This window comes from Passer montanus, unplaced genomic scaffold, assembly GCF_014805655.1.
Source record: "Passer montanus isolate IOZ18808 unplaced genomic scaffold, ASM1480565v1 scaffold15, whole genome shotgun sequence".
NCBI lineage: Eukaryota > Metazoa > Chordata > Aves > Passeriformes > Passeridae > Passer > Passer montanus.
Window position 1 is genome coordinate 14,048,985 of NW_024362051.1, and position 13,592 is coordinate 14,062,576.

Here is a 13,592-nt window from a genome sequence, read left to right on the forward strand (position 1 = left end):
CCCCTTCCCGGGGGAGCCCGTGCTCGCTCTGGGGGTGCCGCTCTGGGGGTGCCCGTGCTGGGGGTGCCCGCTCGGTGCCCGCCGGGGCCGGGGAGCGGCGGCAGCCGGGCGCGGAGCGGCCCCGAGCCCCGCGGGCCGGGCCGGGCCCTCCCGGCCGCCGGGGGAGCTGCGGGGCGGGGCCGCCGCCTCCTCCGCTTCCCGTCCCTGCCCGTGCCTTCCCTTCCCTTCCCGTCCCTCCGCGAGGGGCACGGCCGGGCCCCCTCGCCGTCCCCGGCCCGGCCGCGGCTGCCCCGGTGAGGAGCGGGCGGGTGAGGGGCGGGTGAGGGGGCGCGGGCCGGGCTCTCCCCGCGGGCCGGAGCCGCCGCAGCCCCGGAGCTGGGCCTGGAGCGCGCGGCTCGGGCCCGGGCCCGGCTGCTGCGGCTGGGAACGAGCCGCAAGCCCTGGGCACGGGGCAGCGAGGGCACCGTGCCCCGAGCCCGTGCTGATGGTGCCGCGGGTGTTTGTCTGTCCGCAGCAGCCCCGGGCGGGCCCTCAGCAGCGCCGGGCCCCTGCCCTGAGGGAGGAGCGGCGTCCGGCCCGGGAGGGATGCGCAGGGAGCGGCTCCTCGGCTCGGCCTGCGCGCTGTTCTCACTCGAAAGGTAACTCGGCGAACTGCCTTCGTCCATAGAAAGCCTCAAACTGGCTTTATTTCCCCAGATGTGGAGCTGAGGTGCTCCACGAGTGCCTCTACAAGATGCCTGTGCAGCATTTCAGCCTTTTTCTGATCTTTTCAATCACAAACGGGACTGTTTCCCTGTTTGCGTTAGAGCACTGCACAAGAGCTACTGTTACTGATTGATTTCTCCTGTGTTTTTTGTGATCTGTTTTCTTCCAAACATCAGTGAAATGTCCCTGTGTCTCCTGTGCCATCTCCATCTTTCATTATTTCCTGCCTTAAAGCTGTCTTTACCTAATAGCACACAGTTTGCTTTCTGACTTTTCAATATTCTCTTGGGGATTTTTAAAAATTATATAAAGCTACCAATATTATTTTCAACCTGTAAAATACCTTAATTAAATTTCACATTGTTTTAGGGTGGTTACGTGGGTTTTTCTAAAGCTTACTATGCTATAAAACAGCTGCCTCAAATTGATCATTTGAATTGGATGCATTAACTAGGTTGGTGTTGCAGAGTGGTGGCAACTCTACAGTAAAGTTAAATGTCTTCAGAGGACAAGGAGGCTCAGGAGGACGAGCTGCTGGCTCTGGCCAGCATCTACGATGAGGATGAGTTTAAGAGAGCAGAGTCTGCCCAAGGAGGAGAAACAAGAATTTGTCTGGAGCTGCCTCAAGACTTTAAAATTTTTGTGAGGGGTGAGTTGAGATGTTTTGTGTTTCCCAAGGGAGGCTTTGCCAAGCTCAGGTGGTGGTTGGGGAGTGACCTGAGGGAACAGTGACTGGACAAAGCTGTGGCTCACCCTCTGCTCTGCTTGTTGGGGGGGATTGTGTTTGAGCACTTTAATCCTCATCCACAGAACGTCCTCAGTAAACTCTAAAATCACAGATGAGTAGTAGCACTTCTTCAGAATAATTAAGTTCATTTATTGGGTTTTTATTCCTCCGAGGATATGTGCTTCCAAGTTCCTGGTTTGTGGAGAATCTGACATTTCACAGTGCTGCTGTTTAACTGCTTTAATCACAGACCTTCAACCCTTGACATTTTACTGCACTGAGAGTTTTATTATTTAGGGTGGAACAAATAGTTTTAACCCCAGAAGCACATCAAATTAGCAGACACTGGGTGCTGTCAGAAGCAGCAGCAGTCGGTTCATTTTAATTTTTCTGTTATTTCTCCCTCTGCCTCGGTGGCCTGGCTCAGGCAGTTCCACAGAGAGCCTCCAGAGCAGTGGGTTTGAGTACTCCGTGTGCTTCCTGCCTCCCCTCGTGCTGAATTTCGAGCTCCCACCTGACTACCCATCGACCTCCCCGCCCGTGTTCACCCTCAGTGGGAAATGGCTCTCCCAGGCCCAGGTTTGCAGCGGATTTTTCACATTTTGGCTGCTAAGTTAATAATTAACAGCTAAGCAAAGTAAAAAAAACAATGACGTTGCTCCTCAGTTGGCTCTTCTTTTGTCTCTTGCTGGTTTTCATTTGATTACTCTTCTGAGGAATGAAAACTTGCATCTGTGAGAAGTATTTTATTCAGCATAAAAACTGCTGAATCTGAAATCAAGTTTGCAGTAAGGACTGTGTGAGGGGAGGAGCCCAGTGAGGAGTTACAAACTTCCTCAAATCAGGAATTCTTTGTCTTTCCCAGCTCAGCGCTCTTTGCAAGCACTTGGACAATATGTGGGAGGAGAACAGAGGCTGCGTGGTGCTGTTTGCCTGGATGCAGTTTCTGAAGGAGGAAACACTGAATTACCTGAATATTTCATCACCATATGAGCTGAAAATGTGCCCTCAGGGGAAGGGGCAGGGCCGGACAGCAGCGGGGCCCCTCGAGGCTGGGAAGGACTCTGGGGGTGCCACAAGCTCTGCCACAGCTGAGGAGGAAATGGTGGATGCCAGGGCGGTGCAGGATGTGGAGTCCTTGTCCAGTCTTATCAGGGAGATCTTGGACTTCGACCAGGCGCAGAGGAGGAAGTGCTTTAACAGCAAGATGTACTCGTGTGGTATCTGCTTCTGTGAGAAGCTGGGCAGTGAGTGCATGCGCTTCCTGGAGTGCAGCCACGTGTACTGCAAGGCCTGCCTGAAGGACTACTTTGAGATCCAGATCAGGGATGGACAGGTGCACTGCCTCAACTGCCCCGAGCCCAAGTGTTCTTCTGTCGCCACTCCAGGCCAGGTAATTCCTGTGCAGGTAATTCTGTGGAGCTCTGGAACCCAGCCCAAGTTCAGGGCCTGGCTCTGCATGCTGGACACTGTCAGTCACAGAGTCATTTGGGTCAGAAAAGGGCTCCAGGATCACCAAGTTCAGCCTTTGGCCCAGTCCCACCATGCCACTAAACCGTGTCATGGAGTGCCACATCCTTGGACACTCCAGGGAATGGCTCCCCAACCCTCCCTGGGCAGTTCCAGTGCCTGAGCACCCTTTCCATGGGGAAATTCCTGCTGTGCCCACCCTGAGCCTGCCCTGGCCCAGCTGTTCCCTCTCCTCCTGTCCCTGTTCTCCCTGGGAGCAGAGCCCCACTCCCTGTGACCTGTTTGAGAATCTAAAGTGGATTCATCCCAGCTCTTGGTACCTTTTCACTGACTGTAATTCAGACTGACAGGCTCAGAACTACAGATGCAAGGAATCAGGGAATCCCAGACTGGGTTGGGTTGGAAGGGACCTTAAAGCCCATCCAGTGCCATGGCAGGGCCACCTCCCAGTGTCCCAGGCTGCTCCCAGCCCTGTCCATGCTGGCCCTGGGCACTGCCAGGGATGCAGGGGCAGCCCCAGCTGCTCCGGGCAGGCTGTGCCAGGGCCTGGGTGTGTGTGCTGATCTGTTGCCTGCCTGGGCTGTGTTGGCAGGTGAAGGAGCTGGTTGGGGAGGAGCTGTTTGCCCGCTACGACCGCCTGCTGCTGCAGTCCAGCCTGGACCTGATGGCTGACGTGGTTTACTGCCCCCGGCCCGGCTGCCAGACGCCCGTGATGCAGGAGCCCGGCTGCACCGTGGGCATCTGCTCCTGCTGCAGCTACGCCTTCTGCACCTTCTGCAAGATGACTTACCACGGCGTGTCCCCCTGCAAGATCACGGCAGGTCAGGCAGCTCCCCCTGGGCTCCACGCTCACACCCACACACCCCAAATGCTGCCTGGCAAAGTGCAGGGCTGGGCACGGCAGCGCCTCGCCCTGAGCTTTGTGCAAGGTGCATTCATTGCAGGAGGGCTGCTGCTGGCAATTCAATACCCCTTTGGTGAGACTCCTCAGCTCAGGAGCTCCCTACACTGCTGCTTGTCAAATGCTGAGAGGCTGTAGCAGGGGAAGAATTCCTTCATATTTTCACTACTTTGTATTGTCAGAGTTAATACTGGAATCAGATGGAGGCTTCTCTCTCTGGCCTTTAAATCCTGTGACAGAATTTCATTAAATATGTAGTCTGAAAAAAAATAATTCTATTTTCAGTTTATTTTACATTGTTCTAATTCCATCAAGAGATCTCTTTTATAATAAAACAGTGGAAAACTGCTGAATGTTGGGGCAGAGTGGTTTTAATATTATCATCTTATGTATTTTAATAGTTTTCTTGCTTTTTAATTCATGACATTATTGTTCTTTGATAATCTTTGTGCTGCAATTAGAAGGACTTTTAAATCTAGTATCTTACAAAAGCTCTCTGGTTTGGTTTGATTTTTCCCCCCAGAGAAATTAATTGATGTGAGGAATGAATACTTAAAAGCAGATGAGGCAACTAAAAGATATTTGGAACAACGCTATGGCAAGAGAGTGATTCAGAAAGCCCTGGAGGAGATGGAGAGTAAGAAATGGCTGAAAAAGAACTCCAAGGCTTGTCCTTGCTGTGGGTCCCCCATTCAGGTGAGTGAGGAGGCAAAGGCTGGGAATCATGGAACAGAAAATAACCCACAAGGAGGCAGTTCTGGGTGTGCTGGAGCCTCTAGGGAGAGGAAATCTCTAGGAAATACTAAGAGAAGTTCCATTTCTGTGTGGCATGGAAGAGGAGGTGAGGTGGTACTTGTGGATGCCAAGGGCTGCAGTACAAACAGTGCCTGGTGGTCAGGCTCCCACACTGAACAGATCCAGGCTGACTCTGGATCTCTGTGAACCCTCTTGTTTTCCTGGTGTTTCAGGCTACCTCTGGTTTACCCTAGAGCTAGGAAATCAATCCAGCTCCAGAAAGATACTGATTTCCAGCATTTTTAGTGTTCTAACCAATTTCCAGTGCTGGGACCCCAGCTCCCAGTGGAAATGTCAGCGTGTGGTGGAGCTGGGGGTTTGTGCTCACTGACTGAGTGCTGCCACCGTGGCTTTCTGCTGCCACCATTTCTTGGTTTTTCCCCCAGAAACTGGATGGCTGTAACAAGATGACGTGCACAGTGTGCATGCAGTACTTCTGCTGGCTCTGCATGGGTGCCCTGTCCCAGACCAGCCCCTACCAGCACTTTGAGGACCGCTCCTCACCCTGCTACAACAGGTCAGTGCTTCAGGGACCCCTCACTGCTGCTTCTCCTCACAGTCTCTCCCACATTCTCACCTGGAATGTGTACATACAGTTTAAGGCACAGTTTCTCCTCTCAAATAATTGGCACTAACAGTAAAAATCAGGAGTGATTCAGGATTGGTTTTGCTTTTTTAAGAACTTTGGTTTCATTAATTTAATTCTGGAGGAGTCTTCTGAGCCTGTTCCTGATTTTTGTTGGTCAGGTCATGACCTCAGCCTTTCTGTGCTGAGTTTCCCTGAGTGTTTCCCTGGCAGTGCTCAGGACCAGCTCGAGGATTGGGGAAGAGCTACTTTAAGGAGCTGCAGGATTGCCTGACAAGGGGAAGAGCCAAGGGACAGAAGTGCTGCTGGGGACAGGTGACAGGCAGCTCACACCAGGGGGACAATGGCAGCCTCTCTTGTCCCTTCCATGGGCACAGATGGTGATACTGAACAAAGCAGGGGAACTTGCTGTACTGTTGTTGCATTTAGGGTGATACTGTTTTTAACATATTTGACTATTTTTATGCCCTGGTATCACTGATTTTCTGTCTTGCAGATTGTTTCAAAACATTCAGCTCGACAATGGGGAGCTGTGGGAAGCAGAAGATGATGATTAGTAACTTCCTCCAGCACCAAAAGGTGATAAACAGAGACAGATGCTTTTTGTGTGTCCTGTGTTTGCTTTTCACTTCCATTGTGTGACTGAAGAGTGGTAGCTGCACTGCAGGACACTCACATCTCAGAGCCTGTTGCCAAAACCAAAGGAGACCTTTTCCCCATCCTGGGATCAGGATCATCATGGAATGTCCAAACAAACATGTCCATTATTAAAGTCAGAAATTGGAAAACCATTGGAAAAAATAAATACCAAGAGGTGCCCCTTTTTTAAAAGCCAACAGACAAAACTGAAGCCTCAAATCCTGGAAATATTTTGGGGTTTCCTTTAGGGACAGTGACCCTTAGATCGTGAATATTGTGGGGTTTGGGGTGGTTTGGTGGAGCTGTAGTGCTCCCTCTGGAGCTGCTTGGACTGGGGGAGTTTTCTGATACAATGCAGAAAATTTCTTCTGTATTCAGCAACAAAGTTTATTGCTTTTATGAATTTCCTGATGTGCTTCTCTGAAAAGCAGCTGCTGGCTGTGTCACTGGTACTTTCTAATGACATTAAAGCTGATTATCCCCAACCCTTCTCGTTGGCTGCTGTGCCTGAGCCTTTGCATCCCTGAGAGCTGGGCAGAGAATGACCAACAGCCATTCCCAGGGATTTCTGTGAGGTTGGTGACTCCCTGTGCTGCTGCTGGATTCCCTCACGTTACCTGTCCTTGTTTTGGCAGGGATGAGTGCCAAGGCAGTGAGCTGAGGATGTGACCAGTGAGAGGGTGAAAAGTATCAGGAAGAGATGAACTTGAATTCTTCAAGATACTGACAATTACCTTGTGTTCTCAGTTGATGAAGTAATATATTTTTTATTAATTCTTCATATAAGAAATTCGATGGTTAATACTTTTGCTTCTGGACTAGATCCTTTATTTCCACTGGTTTTGCACTTCAAATTATTTCAGAAACCAAATTTTTTTTCCTAAAATCTCAGCAAGTGATTTTGAGAGTATGAAGGTGATTACTGGAGGCAAACACTGATTTTTTTACAAGTTTTTCCACTTGCAAAACAGTCTAAAAGTTTATTTGGAAGTTAAAGCTGCATGTGCTGTGTTCAAGAGCAGTTGGGCCTGGATGGAAAGCTCTGGAGCTGAGACTCCTTAGGAACTCGAGGTGATCACAGCTCACTCAGTTCTGACTGAGAATTAATAAATTTATCCTGGATGTGTGGCCAGAAGGAGTGGTGCTGCATTTCCCTGTGCAGAGGAGGAGTCTGCACTGTTGGGACTGGCACGGAGATTAAAAAGATGGAAGGAAGAGCAAATCTCACCTCAGCTGAATCTCTAGGTCAGCGTGTAGGAAAAGTGTACATTGTGTATGGTCTGAGTTGTTTTCCTGCACCTTTCACATGCACTAAATTCACTTGAAGATGGTAAACACAGCGTCCCTGTTTGTTTTCCTTGTGGCATGGATTTGGCAGCACAGGTGTCCCCAGGCGCTCCTGGGAATGGGACAGCCCAGAGCTCCCACCTGGAGCTGTGGGATGTGTTCTGCTCGTGGTATTTAATGCATGCAGAGTGCCCTCCCACCCCAAGGGCCCTGCTCTTCCCTCTGAGGAAAACCTGCCAGCAAACACTGGGCAAGGAAGGGGGGAGCAGCAGGAGCTCTTCCCACCAAACTGCCTCCAGCACAGCTTTGCTACCATGAGCACACTGAGACCGAGCACCAGATACAGTCAAATGTCACCATTAAAAAATTAAACATTTACTGAACAAAGTTACAGTACAGATCAACAACTTACAAAACTTTTGTATAAAGAAAATAAATGTTGCCCAGTTTTCTTGCCCCTTGTGTGAGAGCATTGGAGAAGTCCCAGGAGTCACATTTCAGAATTGGTGGGGTCTTGCCTGTTGTCCACCTGTGTGGGGTGTCTGTAATTAAACAGAGGCTGAAGCCAGTGGGAACAGAGTGTTTCCTTTGGGGCTGGTTTGGCTTTTCCTCAGAGAAATGGAAAATTCTGGAGAAGAGGGAGCACCAGGCATAGCAAATCATACCTGGGCCTGAGAACAGTGAGATCCTCAGGTGCCTGAGCTGCAGCCTGGACCCCGCGTGGGGGATGCTGCTGGGACCTCTTCTGCTGAGGGCTCTCAAGTCCAACACGTGGCTCAAAGCAGGGCTCAGCCAGGGCTTTATCCACTCAGGTCCTGGCAGCCTCCTCAGGAGGGGGGGATCCTGTCCCACTGCTTGGCTGTTCCCACAGTGGGGTTTTATCCTCTCCAGCATGAGCATCGTGTCTCCACTCCCACCCCACTGTCCCTTCTCGTCTTCCCCCTGGCTCCATCTTCTTGCTGCCCTCTCCTGGCTGCGGGTGCAGCTCTGAGCTTCCCCTTCTCCAGCTGGACAATCCTCTTTTCCAGGATTCCAATGTATGAGTGTTTCATGGAGGAGGAAGGAACAACAGAGATACTTGTGCTAATTGCAAGTAATACACCCCAAAGTTATCACCCACTTGTTTCTGAAACATTGTACTTTCTTTTATCCTCACATTCCAGTTCTGCAGCCTTCAGTCTGTGATTACAGCCAGTTCACAGATCAAACAATTCATTCTTCACTTCCTTCAGAGAATGAGTTGGTGGCAGAAGTTTGTGGAACACAGAACACTGGATCCCATCCTCCTTTGGTTAATAAAGGCAGGTGTTTGGCATCTGTCTCTTTAATGGAGAAAAGGAACCATAGGATCATTCTGCTAATTTAAGAACAAATATGAGATCAGTTTCTGCAGCAATTCCCTTTTGTCCCAGCTGTTTTCAGCAGCTGGTTCAGCACTGCCCCAGCACATTAATCACTGTATGGCTTCTTGGACTGGCTCCTCTCTGCTCCCATCTCCTTCATGCTGTACAAGGGCTCCACAAGCTTGTTGTGAACCAGCATTAAACCTGAGGGAGAGAGTCAAAAGGCAATTTAAGTAGACATAATAAAGGAAGGCTCTCCTTCATTGGCTGCTAATGGAATTAGACATTACTGTTGTCCTTGTGCCTTTGCTCCCACACCAACCATGAAGCATTTACCTTCACACATACTGCTGTGGTATATTTAAGGAATATACTCCTTTGGGAGTTACTTATACAGCAACACCTCTGCAAAGCATGGCTCGTGGCTCCCAGAAATGTAACAGAGCAGCTGCCTGGCCTGGTCACACGCTCACCTTTGAAGTATTTCACAGTTTTGACTTTGAGCTCCAGCGTGGCGTCCTCGTCGCACACGAACACGGTGTTGGGGTGCTGCTGGAAGGCCGACACCGTCCACATGTGGTTGACACCGTCCTCGATGGCTTTGTACAGAGCAAAGGCCTTGTGGGCTCCTGTGATCAGGATCATCACCTGCACCCCCACACACAGAGGGCACTCAGGGCCTGGCAGCGGGGCCAGGGAGAGCCCAAGCACACCCTGCCAAGCTGGGGATGGGGACACCCCTGCCACCCTCCCCACAGCCACTTCTCTGTGCTGCTGCTGCTCTGGCTGCTTCAGCTCTCAGCGAAACCACAGCCTGGTGGGTCACTGCCATGGTCCTTGGGCACCTGTACACTGAGATTTGACAAGTGTAGATCAAGAATAGACTCCAGTAAAAGTGGTCCCACAGAGTTTTCATGACCTGCTGGTGTGACATCAAGTCAGCCTGATTTCTGCAGTTACTCTCCAGGTGAGATTGCTAACCAAAGGCACCCTCCCAAACCCTCCTGGCTCCCTGGGGGGAACAGCTGCTGCAGGGTTACACAAACACAAGTGCCAGCAGAGGCAGAGCAAGAGCCTCTCCATGGTGTTGTGGGATGCCAGAGGACAGAGGATCAGGCATTCTGTGGCAGGAATACCCTACACCAGAGGACACGTGGCTGCTCCACGACAGGATAACCTTTGGCTGCTCCAGAGGAACTGCAGGAAGCCACTTCTTATTTCCTCACCTCTCTGGCATCCATGACAGTGCCAACTCCAACTGTCAAAGCCATGGTGGGCACTTTGGAGAGGTCACCATCAAAGAACCTGGCGTTGGCCAGGATGGTGTCCATGGCCAAGGTCTTCACTCGTGTCCTGGACACCAAACTGGATCCCGGCTCGTTGAAGGCGATGTGACCGTCGGGGCCGATACCTGGACAGGGACAGTGGCAGCAGCTGGGACAGCAGAGCCAGCAGCTCCCCCAGGAGAAGCACAGGCAGTGCTCCTGGGAACAGCTGAGAAAAAACCCCTGCAGTTCCTCTGCTCCGGCTCAGATTTGTGTCTGCCAGGAACAACAGCAAGAGCCCCCTCAGGAGCCACCAGGCAGTGCCCTGATTGTGCTGGGACAATGACAAAGTAGGTGGCAGGACCTCGTGGCAAACGGATGGGAAGAGCTTGTGTGGGAAAAGCCACTCCCAGCAGTTTCCTGTTGCCACTGACAATTGATAATACCTATTTTTACAGTTCTAGCCCTTCCCATTTCTCCTGCCAACACTTCCTGAACAATTCACTCATATTTTTACACTTCTAGCCCTTCCCATTTCTCCTGCCAACACTTCCTGAACAATTCACTGACTGCACTGAGGGACCTAAAGGGAGGGACCTAAAGCTGGGAGACAAGGCTGCCAGGACACTGCAGTGCCAGGGCTGTGGACTGTGGGGTGGATTTCACTGCAAATGCACTGAAAGTGAACAATTCTGGCAATAAATGAGAGCTGGGGAGGACAGGCACAGCTTTGGGACAGGGTTTAGAGGCTGCTGCTCTCGGGTTCTCACCTCCAACAAAGAGCTCGATGCCTCCAGCTGCTTTGATTTTCTCCTCAAATGCATCACACTCTGCCTGGAGATCAGGGGCGTTTCCATCCAAGATGTGCACGTTCTCTGGTGAGATGTCAATGTGCTTGAAGAAGTTATTCCACATGAAGGAATGGTAACTTTCTGGGTGATCCCTCGGGAGGCCTGGGAACAGAACACAGGACTGAGGCCACCTGGAACAGTATCGCCCATAACAAAGCACTTCCACAGCCCTGCAGTGGCCTTGGTGACACAGCACTGCTCTCTCTGTCCTTTGTCACGCCCTCAGCTTTCAGAGTTGGTTCTATTTCCCTAAATACCAGAATTAAAATCAGCTCCTCTAAGATATGCCCGTATTAATACACAACAGATGTTCAAAAAGCAGGTGTGTGCTGTGCCTCATCTGTCACTGCTTTTCAACCCTTTTCCCATTTCATATTAGTAAGAATTATTAAAAAACTTTGCAGAAGCCTGGGAAATAATAATTATTGTATAATTATTGCATATTTACCCCTCTTGAATGCTGTAAACCCACACTGGACTGCTTATTCCCTGATGCTGCTTGATTGGGATTGTTCACAGGAAAAAACCCCTCTTGACCAGGATAAAATTAGCATTAGCAAATATTTAGCTTGCATGTTTTTCACCTTTGGATCTATTTCTTCTGAGGAGACTGTTTCACCATGACTTCAGCAATGGCAGTCCTTTGCTAACTCAGCAGGAGATACCAGAGGGCACTCAGGGGACACCGTGGTCTTTGTAAGGGACCTTTCTAGCCCCAGAGCAAAGGTGGAAGGTAATGCTGCATGCTGAGCCTGCAGTGATAAGCTGTTCTTGCCTGCTCAGTGCCTGAGTGCAGCTAACACACAGCAGTGTCTGCAACAGTGTGTGCAATACTGGGCAACACCCAGCACCCAGCTTTGGCCATATTTTCAAACCTATGGAAAAAGTTCAAATTTCTTCCACAGGTTTTCAAATTGGCTCCATGTGTGCAATACTGGGCAACACCCAGCAGCCAGCTTTGGCCATACCTTTTCGAACCTATGGAAAAAGTTCAAATTTCTTCCACAGGTTTTCAAATTGGCTCCCTTTGTTAATTCCCTGGAGGTGTTTAAGGAAAGACTGGACGTGGCACTCAGTGCCATGGTTCAGCTGACAGCGTGGTGTGGGGTCACAGGCTGGACCCGATGACCTCAGAGGTTTTTCCATCCTAACTGATGCTGTAACTCTGTGAATGCTGGTGCTGTAACTGTGACTGTTGGTGCTGTAATTCTGTGAATGTTGGTGCTGAAGCTCTGTGAATGCTGATGCTGTAGCTCTGTGAATGCTGATGCTGTAGCTCTGTGAATGCTGGTGCTGTAGCTCTGTGAGTGCTGGTGCTGTAACTCTGTAAATGCTGCTGCTGTAGCTCTGTGAATGCTGATGCTGTAACTGTGACTGTTGGTGCTGTAACTCTGTAAATGCTGCTGCTCTAGCTCTGTGAATGCTGATGCTGTAACTGTGACTGTTGGTGCTGTAACTCAGTGAATGCTGGTGCTGTAACTGTGAATGCTGATGCTGTAGCTCTGTGACTGTTGGTGCTGTAGCTCTGTGACTGTTAAATGCTGCTGCTGTAACTGCGACTGTTGTCCCTCTTACCTGCACCGGTGGATTTCGGGCACCGCCAGGCTCTGCCGGGCTAAGGGCCCTGCAGCTCCCGGGCAGGGCCAAAGGCGACAGGACAGGTGGCTGCGGCACTCACCCACGTACTCGTCCATGTTGAAGGTCTTCACGTACTTGAAGGAGAGGTCCCCGTTGCGGTAATACTCCACCAGCTTGCTGTAGCAGCCCAGGGGGGTGCTGCCTGCGGGGAGCGGCCGCCTCAGCCGGGGCAGGGCCCGCGCTGGGCCCCGGCCCGGCCGCCCCAAGGCACCCACCTGTGGGCAGCCCCAGCGTGAAGAAGCGCCCGGGGCCCGGCCCGAACTGCACGATGCGGTTGCGGATGTACTTGGCCGCCCACTCGCTGGCCTGCGAGTAATTCTCCAGGATGATGAGCTTCATGGTGGGGCCGCCCGGGACCGCCGCTGCCTGCGCCCGCGATCGCCGCCTGCCCGGAACCTCCGCTTCCTCCCGGCTCGCCCTGCCCGGCCGGGATCACTTCCGCGGGCCGGGAGGCGCCGCCGGGGCCGCCCCGCGGCTGGGCGGGGAGCGGCTGGAGCGGAGAGGCTGGAACGGAGCGTGGGGCTGGAACAGAGCGGAGCGTGGGGCTGGAGCGAGCGGCTGCACGCACCGGGACGGAGTGCGGCGCTGCGGCTGCTCGGTCAGTGTCACCGCGCTGCAGGCGCGCCTGTCGCCCAGGCAGAGCTGTGGGAAGCAGTGCTTCCTCCAGATACGTTAAAACGGCCCTGAATATCTCGATGTGGTTCTGCTGGAGTGTCACCATCGCAGCAGGGATCCACCCGACTCTGTCCTTCAGCTTTGCAGCCCTAAAGGGAAGCTCCCAGCTTTGTCCCAGCAAAACGAGCTGCTCTCACGGTTGAACTGCTCTGTAGAGATTCTGGGGCATGTTGAGGTCGTTCTGGGGGACGGAGAGACCATGATCTCTGTCTGTCCTAGCTCCTGGCACAGTAGTATCCCCAAAACACCTTCCTGCTCTTGCTGCAGAGTTCAAACTCTCATAAAAATGTGCCCGACCTCTCCTTGCACAGGCTTGGTTCGTTGTTGGAATACAAAGCTCTTACTTCAAAGTTAGACCGATATTCAATTTCATCAGAAGGAAGAATGAGCTACAAATTGCTTTGCTGGGATCCAGCCCATGCAGTTTCTGTTCATTTTAATAATTTAGATGACCTGGCTAGAACCAGTGCTCCCGGTATTGTCTCGTCCTGGAGAGCCCTTGGGTTGCCCGTGGGAATGAGGGGTGTGGCGGGCTGTGGGCACACACGGGAGGAGTTTTAGGCCACAGAGGCTAAATAAATTCCACGGCCGCGTGTTCCCATGAATGTCAGCCACGGGCAGGTCTCTGTCTCTCGGTGGCGGGGCTGGGTGAGGAGCTGGCAGCAGCGGCATTCCCGGCTCTCCCGCAGGGCAGGGCAGCCTGGGCTCTG

At 51.9% G+C, this 13,592-nt stretch overlaps 2 protein-coding genes across 7 annotated transcripts; one reads left to right on the plus strand and one right to left on the minus strand.

Annotated features, from left to right (window-relative positions):
* Positions 1-133: 133 nt before the first annotated feature.
* RNF14 (ring finger protein 14) lies at positions 134-7,158 on the plus strand. Of its 6 annotated transcripts, XM_039701341.1 has the most exons (10): positions 134-293; positions 515-638; positions 1,173-1,354; positions 1,860-2,011; positions 2,298-2,825; positions 3,495-3,723; positions 4,327-4,499; positions 4,985-5,115; positions 5,681-5,763; positions 6,459-7,158. In XM_039701341.1, exons 3-9 carry the CDS (start codon positions 1,201-1,203, stop codon positions 5,739-5,741), a joined length of 1,428 nt encoding a protein of 475 aa, XP_039557275.1. In that variant the 5' UTR covers positions 134-293; positions 515-638; positions 1,173-1,200; the 3' UTR covers positions 5,742-5,763; positions 6,459-7,158. The 6 variants fall into 6 exon arrangements, with proteins under 6 accessions (XP_039557275.1, XP_039557276.1, XP_039557273.1 ...); XM_039701342.1 differs by lacking the exon at positions 6,459-7,158 and having other exon boundaries at positions 1,160-1,354; positions 5,681-6,313; XM_039701339.1 differs by lacking the exon at positions 6,459-7,158 and having other exon boundaries at positions 5,681-6,313.
* A 305-nt stretch (positions 7,159-7,463) lies between these two features.
* On the minus strand, positions 7,464-12,642 carry GNPDA1 (glucosamine-6-phosphate deaminase 1). Its single transcript, XM_039701345.1, has 6 exons — positions 12,423-12,642; positions 12,248-12,349; positions 10,489-10,671; positions 9,680-9,864; positions 8,927-9,101; positions 7,464-8,657 (listed from the first exon to the last, which is right to left on the minus strand). Exons 1-6 carry the CDS (start codon positions 12,544-12,546, stop codon positions 8,560-8,562), a joined length of 867 nt encoding a protein of 288 aa, XP_039557279.1. The 5' UTR covers positions 12,547-12,642; the 3' UTR covers positions 7,464-8,559.
* Positions 12,643-13,592: the final 950 nt, after the last annotated feature.

Coding starts and splice junctions, on each gene's coding strand:
- RNF14 (XM_039701341.1), top strand. CDS start 1,201: ATGTCTTCAGAGGACAAGGAGGCTCAGGAGGACGAGCTGCTGGCTCTG. Junction 2,012..2,297: donor AATGGCTCTCCCAGGCCCAG/GTTTGCAGCGGA, acceptor TGTCTTTCCCAG/CTCAGCGCTCTTTGCAAGCA. Junction 5,116..5,680: donor TCCTCACCCTGCTACAACAG/GTCAGTGCTTCA, acceptor TCTGTCTTGCAG/ATTGTTTCAAAACATTCAGC.
- GNPDA1 (XM_039701345.1), bottom strand. CDS start 12,546: ATGAAGCTCATCATCCTGGAGAATTACTCGCAGGCCAGCGAGTGGGCG. Junction 10,672..12,247: donor CAACATGGACGAGTACGTGG/GTGAGTGCCGCA, acceptor TTCTGTTCCCAG/GCCTCCCGAGGGATCACCCA. Junction 9,865..10,488: donor CATCGAGCTCTTTGTTGGAG/GTGAGAACCCGA, acceptor GTCCCTGTCCAG/GTATCGGCCCCGACGGTCAC.